The 9,931-nt window shown below is 36.2% G+C and overlaps 1 protein-coding gene across 1 annotated transcript; it reads right to left on the bottom strand.

Moving 5' to 3' along the window:
- Window positions 1-639: 639 nt before the first annotated feature.
- On the bottom strand, window positions 640-8,647 carry LOC141251004 (uncharacterized). The gene is given in 7 exon segments (XM_073670178.1): window positions 640-807; window positions 1,195-1,542; window positions 1,676-1,708; window positions 2,031-2,669; window positions 2,672-2,908; window positions 6,511-7,536; window positions 8,468-8,647. Coding segments are annotated over 7 exon segments (2,631 nt in total).
- Window positions 8,648-9,931: the final 1,284 nt, after the last annotated feature.

The following is a 9,931-nucleotide window of genomic DNA, read 5'->3' as shown; positions in this document are numbered from 1 at the left end:
CTCATCTAGGCGGGGAAGTCTAGCAACCGTCGATGGCGGGAAGCGAGAAGTTACCAACAGTTTCTCCAGTTCCTCATGTGTTAAAGTATTGTCCAGTATCCCAGCGCTCGAACTCAAAGAGCCCCTGCACACTACTTCAGGAGAGGACGTTTCTTCCTCAGATCCCTCCGTCGAGATAGTAACGCTTGCTTCAGAAGCACTGAACAAAACTCCTCCTGGGAAGCAGCTGAATCGGGCGTCCTTCCGCGAGGCACATAAGTCACGATTCGAGGAGGAGAGGACTCACCGGAGGAATCAGTAGTGGTAGCAGAGTCCATTGGATAAGAGCAAGAAATTGGAACGGTAAGAAAATTCAAAGAAGAAAGAGATTGAAAAACCTTACCTTAGTCGGAGAGACGAAAGGGGAGAGGTGAGGTTTGCAGAGTCGTCAAATCATGCATTTAAAGAGAATCTTGGGCAAAGCGATTGGAGAACGTGAAAGGTCATCCATGTACACGTGTACATCTCGATCAGTAAAAGTAAAATTCCTACCGGTTAACTCTAGTAATTTTACTTGGAGCTATTGTTGGGCCTCGGTTATTGGGCTTCGTCCAAGGTGAAGCAATCGGCCCATAGCGAAGGTAGTTTATGCGGAACGGATCAAGCAGTTTCCTTGTGCACCCCACCCTCTAAGATCCTCTCCAACAAACTGATGCGTGCAGATCGTGGGCCGCTCCACCATAAGGATGAGCTATTCTGATAATCCAGGAACACGATCTGAACAACATTGTCACTTTTTACCTTGTGATTCATTACTCTTGTAATCAGCTTCCCAAATCAAGAAAAATTCATTCTCAAAGCTTATTGTTCAATAGTCAGATCTCATATTTAGGCAATTAAGTTTGATCATCGGGTCACGCTTTTTGCCCTAAAACAGCTACATCGTCAAAGGACGGATGTTGTCCGGTCCCCCTCAACATCAAGTATTAAAGCGTCACCTTGTCGAGCGTAACAACTAAAACGCAAAAGTCCAACGTAAAAAAGAGCGAAGGAAGCTAGAAAATCGGCATTATTGCACATATACATACACAATACACTAGTTAATTGCTAACCAGAAGTGATTTTTGAAATCTTCTCCAGCTAAAATAAAGTTGTTCTGTTAAGTAACATAGCCATACTCAATCCATAGCACTACCTCCATTCAAATCAAACTACCGCAATTTCACCCCTAACTTTCTCAACCATTTTTGACCCAGCTGCTAGAGCCTCATCGTCCGAGGCAAGGCCATCGTGATGTTGCACCACAAGAATGGAGGGCACAATGCCATGGCTTGACGATGCCAAGAATCCTCCTACTGCACCCAGTTCCGGGTACTCATTTTGTCGATCTACAATGTCAATGGAAGGAATCGAACCCTTGCCCGTTATAATAAGATCATAGGCTCCAGTTTTCCCTACCTCGATAACTTGCACTATCACATTCTCCCCAATGGTCCTCTCTATGTATTCTGTTGAAATGCTCCACCTCTTATTAAACTCCTCCAAAGCTTCCTCATCCTCCGCCTAATACACAACCGCAAAATTTTTAATAGAGGTTTATCTAATTATCTTACATTATACTATTGCAAGGGTTATAAAGCAAAAATTTTAATTTGAAGCTATTAAGTACAAAATTTAGATTCTTTTGAATTCAAACCTTAAGTCGTACAAACTTGTCAGTCGAATATCGCTATCCAAATAACAAACAAAAAGTTAATTTATGAACTTATTGAAAAAAAATAATATAATGGAAAAGTGAGACAGTGATAAATTGTAAACAATTCAATTTTTTTATAATTTAAATTTCACAAACTAATACTCTATAAGTTCATGATTTGGGTAGTGAGGTTCGCATGCGGAATTTTTTATAACGTAAAGTTAATTTCAACATACCCTTTAAGTACACAGTGTTATTGTCTTTTAGAAGTTCTATCAATTGGGTTAATTTGGCTTAATTCAATAATATTTGGGGTCATTGTATACTAAAATCATACATTCTCCCCCCAACATACCTGTATTTCAGCTTTGATCATACAACTCCTTTGCCCACAAATCTCTTGTAAAGGATGTTGTATTTGGGCGTTGATTTCAAACTCATGGCTCTCAATAAACCGTACAACGGTCACCCTAGCCGTTGATTTCTCTGAAATCTTTCCAGCCAGATCCAAAGCATGGCGATCATCTGATCCTCCAAAGAACAACACACAAACCTTTTGTGTTGGATCACACCCATCAAAACCTCGATCAACAAATAGCGCAACTGAACAAGGTGCATCATGCAGGATCCTTTGGTTTACCATCCTCCAACCGTATCCTAAGTCATCCATCTCTTCTTCTTCTCCATCCTTTCCTCTCCATTGCTTGTGAAAAGGAAGGATGATTATGTTAGCTCTTTTGTTTTTTGCCACATGGCATATGTCCTCGTGCATTGTAGGCAAGTCTGATATGGTCGTAACTGGATGAACCTCAAACGTTTTTTGAGCGCCTTTTGTGTAAGCCTCAAACGCGTGACCAACCATCTGGCTTAGGTGTTTTTCCTGCCTTAGACAACAATTGACAAAAGGCTTACCGTTCCTCCTTGCACGGTGCACCATTACTATGGAGGAGGATCGGTCGGTCAGCTCCACAAGGTGGAGAGCATAAAGCTTCAAGAAGACGAATTCTTGGTACCGCTTATTAGCTCGATAAGGTTGATTATGGAGGGTACATCACTCGATCCATGAACGCAAGAGATGACACGGACGGAGTCGTCTTCTTCATATTCTTGAACATCCGAATGCAAAGACTGAACCCGGTTCGGTTTATAGATGGCCATAACGGCCGGAGTTGTCATGAAGGTTGTGAATAGTGCCATCAAAACAAGTATAGCAAATATCTCGTCATCCAAAACCTGTATGATCGACAATCATTATGTTTATACCTTACACAAGAAATAAACAAATACCTCATCCGTTTGGAAAGACTTGTCATTTTACAAGTATATACATAAATTAAAAAACAACTTTTAAATTAGACCTATTATTTTAACTATAAAAAATTAATAATATTACCACTTATTCACTAATTTCTAAAGAAGAAAAAATATTTCTATTAGATATAAAAAAAATAATTTTAGACGAAGGGAATAAGACAAAACCGATTGTTCACGATGACGTTTAGGCAGATTCTCCGAAAGTGTGTGATATCAATTTATGAAGTCCACCACTTCTACATTCTATTGTTCTCATAATGATCTCTAGAGATCATCTTCTTGACATATAATATTCTGACTAAAGATTAGTGGCATGATACTTGACTAACACAACTTTTTTCTTCACGAACCATTTCCCCTGTCTCTAAACATATATTTTTTGAGGGAGTGCTTCTAAACATATGTTTTATTGTATTACTTTGCAGCTAAGTGCCCAATAGAGGTGGTGGTGCATGGTGTATAAATATATTCGATATGATTAATTACGTACAACTTTAATAAAGTTAAATCACATTATTCTTGATTATAAATTCATGCATATATGTCCCTGTACTTTCGATAATTAAAACTATATGTAACAGTTAATGTTTTTTTATGTGCGGGGACAATAGAACATTCACGAATTATATATATAGTTTTGCCTATATTACACATCAAATACTGACGTGTTATAAATGCACGTCTATAACTATTTGTGGTTAAGTCTTTTAGAATGATCGTGTAAATAAAAATTTCATGCATATAAACAAAACAAATTACATGCATATAGTACTTTAAATATATGTACAGAGGGGTGCTCAGGTTAAATAATTTTTATAGTAAAACGAGTAGAGGAATATGACAGTTGAATTAAAGAATTAAGCAATATATTGATGTGTAAAAATTATGAATTGGTATGCACAAAGTAGTAAATGATATGTGTTATCAATATATTCCTTATTTTTTAGATATTGAAGTTGTTGCTATTCATATAATGTATGTATATGATAATCACATAGTTTCTATTTACAAGATTTGAATATTGTTACATATTGTGTATATTTAATGTTCAGAAACTTGCATATCATGTAAGTTCAATATAGGTTTTACATATCGTGTATATTTAATGTTCAGAAACTTGCATATCGTGTAATTTCGATATAGGTTGTAAAGAAGATTTTTTTTGAAGATTTTGAAAGAAAAAAATGCTTAACAACAAATTATGAAAAGTGGGATTTCAATCCCTTGAAATCCTCTTAGAAATAAAAAACAAACCGTTTATTTCGGGCTTATATTTAAAAAAAATTAAGGTCATAATTAACAATTTTAAATTTTACTACGACCGTAACGAAGTGTTACCAAGTAAAAACAATCTTAATATATATTAAAGCTAAAATATTTCAAGTATTTTTAAGAGATTAGACCCATAATTGTTTATTTGTCAGTCTTCTATTTGTCATACTAATCTCTTTCCTCTTTATTAATATTTTAGTTTTTTCTTTCTTTATCATTTGGATATATTATTTATAGAGGGCTGATCGGGTACAGACTTTTTTTCAGTGCGGACTGTGCGGAGTGTTATAGTGCACCAGTATATTACTGGATAGTGCACCAGTGCACTACTACAAAGTGCACCAGTGTACTACCGTAGAGTGCACCTGGTAGTGCACTACCGAGAAGTGCACCAGAGTACAATTGGGGGTGTACCTTAGTACACTGATGAGTGCACCTCAGTACACCCAGTAGTGCACCAGTGCACTACTGGGGAGTGCACCTTAGTACACCAAGAAGTGCACCAGTAGTGCACTGAAAGAGTGCACTAGTAGTACACTTGATAATGTACTTGAAGTGCACCAATAATATGCTGAAAAGTGCACAGTCCGCACAGTCCGCACTCGAAACGTCTTCTTATTTATATACTAATCAAATCTTATGAAATCTTATTCTTTACCGATTTTCTATTTAATAAGAGATTTTATAAAATCTAGCGTATATCTATAAAATCATATCTCTTATTTATTTTGATTTATTTATTGTATTTATAGATTTTATAAAATATTATTTTACTATCTGATTATATATATTCAATTGTAGAAGAATTATTTTTATAAATAATTCTATAAAATAATATTACAAAAATAATATTATAAAATAGGAGATATAATTTTGATTTTTTAATAAATAAAAATAAATAATATATAATATTTTATAATAAATTATTTAGATATTTTATAATAAATAAAAATAAATAATTTTGGCTATCATCAACAAGTATGCACCATTTTATAATACACTAGAATATAAAAAATGATTTATATCGCCTATTATAGGAGATATAGATAAAATATATAAAACATATATGATATACACTAGAATTGTTAATAAAAATAATTTTATTTAACAAATTAATAAGAATGATTTAATATATTAAAATAATAGTGATTTACAAATAAACAATTTATCAATTATATACATGATTTATAAAATAATATTTATAAATCATGTATATAATGTTAAAATATATATTATAAAAACGTGCAGAAGAATTTATAAAATATTATTTAATATATAAATATTATTTTCTATGCATGGCCCGACCATGTAAAAGTTTAATATATTTTATTTTATTATATTATATAATCATATCTCCTAAAATATCTCTTATCTTATGATAATACAATATAATATCAAATTATATTTCCTAAAATCTCTCTTATCTTATAATAGTATAATATAATATTGTTTATTTATAAGATTTTAGTTTAGTTTAGTTTATTTGAAAACTACATCTTCTAAATCTCTCTTATCCTATGATAGTATAGTATAAAGTAATTAAAAAATCATCTTCTAATTAAAAAACATAGAAAAGTGCTAATGAAAATTATATCAATTTGCACTATTTGTATTATTTAATAATTATTTATCATCTCATTAAATCTCACAACTTAATCAAATATGACATCTATGATAAACTCTCTAATAAAAAAAACTATTTATAGTTTATATATTAAAATATTCCTGTGCATGGCCGGGATATATGCTAGTAATGTTATATTTAAATTATAATACTCCCTTCATCTTATATTATTGGTGTTATAAGTATTTTTTATATGCATATCTTAAGAAAAATTCATATAACTATCTTTAATTAAAAGATTGGTTTTTAAAAGATTGTCAGCATCTTAGAGCTTCCAAATTATTGATATTGACTAATTCTAGTAAAAAAATCAAAGTTTATTAAATACAGAAATAAATATACTAAGACGTAAAAATTTTAGGGGTATTTTTTACATAAAAAATATTATTATTTTTTATTTGAAATGTTCTAAAGGCTTATATTGTCAGACGGAAGGAGTATTAAGTTTACATCGAAGATTATTGTATTAAGATTTTCTTTAAAAGTTCTAAGGGTGTAATTAAGGGTCTAAAGATTAATAATTTGTTTTTAAAATTTAATATCTGAGTTAGAAATGTTTATCACGTATTCTTAAAATATACCTATATATTAATAGTCAAAGTATATATAGATAAAGTAAGCTAACTTTCTTCTCCCTGCCAATGTTGAGAACAATGAGCTCGACGAGCCCCTTGGTGTTCATCAGAACGCCGAGTGCCAACGAATCTCTGGCCGGAATCATACAAAGCATCGCCACCGCGAATGTCCCGAGTATCTTCCCAGCGCACGCCATGGATATGACCAACGCCAGAATACCCCACGCCCCGCCGCCGCTTATCTTGGCGAGGTCGGTTTTCAGCCCGCTGGAGGCGAAATATAAAGGCAGCAACAACACCGATACGAAGTCCTCTATCCTCCTTATCAGCCTCCCGGCGAACGCCCCTCGAGTCGGGATTGTCAGCCCGAATACGAACGCCCCGAATATCGAATGGATCCCTATAAGATCCGTCACGAGACCTGAAACCATCACCCCACCTAGTGTTAGCCCTATGTAGGCCTCATCCACCATGTCATGGCCAGGCGAGGAGCATTTCCGTGCCACAAAGCCCATGGCGGGCCGGACTGCCACCATCATGAAGCCCACGAAGGCGATCCCGGAGGCCAGGACCCAGATGGGGGTAATCGGGCTCTTGTGGGTCGACCCGGGCCCATCATGGCCCGTTATGGCAATGGCTAAGGCTAAGAGGACCCAGGCCACGACATCGTTGAAGGCAGCGGCTGCCATGGCAGTCTCTCCGACTTGGGTGGTGAGGAGCTTGAGCTCGGCCAGGATGCGAGCCAGGACGGGGAAGGCGGTGATCGAGAGAGACACACCCATGAAGACTAGGGTCTGTCCGTACTGGGCCCGAGTGGGCTCGGTTCTGTGTAGTACGAAGGTGAGAATGGCACTTAAGCCGAACGGGAGGGAGATACCGGCGAATGCGATGAGAAAGGCGCGCTTGCCGGTCCTATGGATTGAGCTTAGGTCGAGCTCGAGGCCGACGAGGAAGAGGAAGAAGAGGAGGCCGATGCTCGCCACTGACTCGAGTATGGGCGTGCTCCATGCCGGGAAGATCAGGTGCAACAAATACTTGTTCCGACCTAGTGCCGAGGGACCCAACAATATACCACCCTGTAACGCAAGCACGCGTATGATTGTACGTTATAATATAAATCCATCTCTCATGAACTTAATCGATATTAAACTCTAATATATAAAGTTATGATATTAATTTGGAGTTAAATGACATTGATTGTATTTTGGGTTGATCGATTTGCGACTATGCGTTTGTGTTATACGCACCTTTGGTTTAATTTTAAATAAATGTTACAGGTTTTAGTATTTTGACCATAGACCCTACTTGTTAAATTTTATGGGTGTGAATTCAGTATATATGTCTAGTGGATTTCACTGCTTTGTAAACATTATAAAAATAATAATGCGGGATTGTGCCGAAGCCACTTTGGCTTGGTGGTTGTCATTTGCCCAGGTTCGATCCTGTGGTTATAATAAATGGCTGAGAGATCTGTTCCATTAGTAATGGAACGAGATCGCCTGTAGAAGGGGTCCCAATGTTTACCCTTATTAAAAAAATAAACAATAATGCGGGATTGTATTTTAGTTAAGGAGGATTTTCTTTTTCGATTTTCAATATAAAAAATATAAAAAATATAGTGAATTTCACAGATAGAAAGAGTAATTAATCTATCCACACACCATTTTAATTGACAACTGTTTTTGTTTTGGTACACGTCAAGGCTAGCAGATCCAACATCAATAGGCTGATACAAATCCAACTTGTCAAGAACTCATAATTGAAACCGGTTTGTTATCATGTCAAAGTTCGGTTAAACGATTGCAGGGGACGTATCAATTTGTTTGAAACCGGTTTGATATCATGTCAAAGCCCACTATATATACAAAGTCATGAACTTAAAGTATAACTTATGTATGGTTGGTTGAACGTATTTGTGCATCATATTTGCGTATGTTTGTGCAGGCTAGGCTAATGGATGAGCATGAAATGATAAATTGATAGGAATAATATTGATGAAAAGCTTACTAGGATCTCGGCAACGACTTTAGGCTGGCGGAAGGGCTTAAGGAAGAAGGTGAGGAGACGGCTGACGACAAGGACTAACACGGTTTGTACGATCAACAGAGGGAAGGCGAAGTTGAGAGGGTTGTCCCCTTGCCATGCCCCATCCGACGACGTTTCAATCGAGCTTATATTTGATCGCATGCTTAAATCTTAATATATCTTAATAATCGAGCTTCTGCATGCGCAATGTATGAGAATTTTACCAATTATTAGTTTCTCCTACTCAGTGTTTTTGAGTATCGTGGGCAATGTAGAAGGGTATTTATAGAAGTCTAGCTACCTTGCATGGATATATGGTGTATAGATTAATCTAATGCGTAGTGGGGATAAAGCATGCCTATATTTAGGGCGTATCTATCGATCCTAGCTAGTGTCCGAGTGCATGCATACATATGTCCGTATACATACAACATAAGGGGTTCCGTTGGAATTCTTTTGCTTTCTTATATTACAATTTCGAATAATTTATTTTAGAGGGGATAGGATAACAGATACATTATAAATGTCTCAGTGAGCACTTCAATATGGTATAATCACATGTATAGAAAGAATTTCGTGTGAATCAGAAATGGAATTTCAAAGTTAGATGCTTAAAGAACATTACCATGTAATTGGAGGGGGATAAGGAGTTGGACTACTAAGGTTGTAGTCATCAAGATCACACCCATGCGCACAACAAGTTGAGTCAAGTCGGGTCACGAATCTGATCGACTAGTTGGTTGTGTGGGTCGGGTTGAGCTTAGGTCAGATTGAGTTGGCCTCTATCTTTTTGGACTGGCACGCCAATGGTAATCGGATCGGATACCCACTTTAATTTATTAAAAAATAAATTTATCAAATAAAAAGCCCATTAACTCTACCACTTCCAATAATGCTTTATAAAAGCATCCTCCTCCTCTCATAGTAAACATATGTTGATTGGGGGCGGGGCTCCTATCGCAGTGGTTGAAAGAGCATGCGACCTCCGTGGTGCGAAAGTTTCACCCCGGGTTCGATCCTCCACGACCACGCGAGAAAGCTTCATTTACCATATCTAGGTGCCCATCCCCTAGGCCTATCCATGTTGAGGGGATTAGTGGGTTTGGATCTTTAAAATGGACGGGCATGATACCCAAGAACCAGAAAAAAACAGATGCTGATTTTCAATAACATATCTTTCCTCCTCATCTTTTTCCTGTTTTTTGAGTCTGAGAGTACACATAGATTGAAACATTCGTCAGGTATTTGATTTAGGATATTGCGAATCAAAGTCATTTCCAGTTATTCATGGGATTCGGAACACTACAAAGATGATGGGATAATGTAACCCTTAGTTCAAAGATTTATGGGAAATTATAATACATGATATGCTAAAGGATATGTGGAGGACGTAGAAACAAAGTGGTAGCGACTATTTTGTACATATTTTAGGAGTCTAGTTGCATA

Source organism: Phyllobates terribilis, unplaced genomic scaffold (genome assembly GCF_046119375.1).
Source record: "Phyllobates terribilis strain yellow unplaced genomic scaffold, ASM4611937v1 Scaffold_6434__1_contigs__length_44570, whole genome shotgun sequence".
Taxonomy (NCBI): Eukaryota; Metazoa; Chordata; class Amphibia; order Anura; family Dendrobatidae; genus Phyllobates; species Phyllobates terribilis.
Note: the sequence above shows the minus strand (reverse complement) of the source record. Positions and strands in the feature narration are given on the sequence as shown.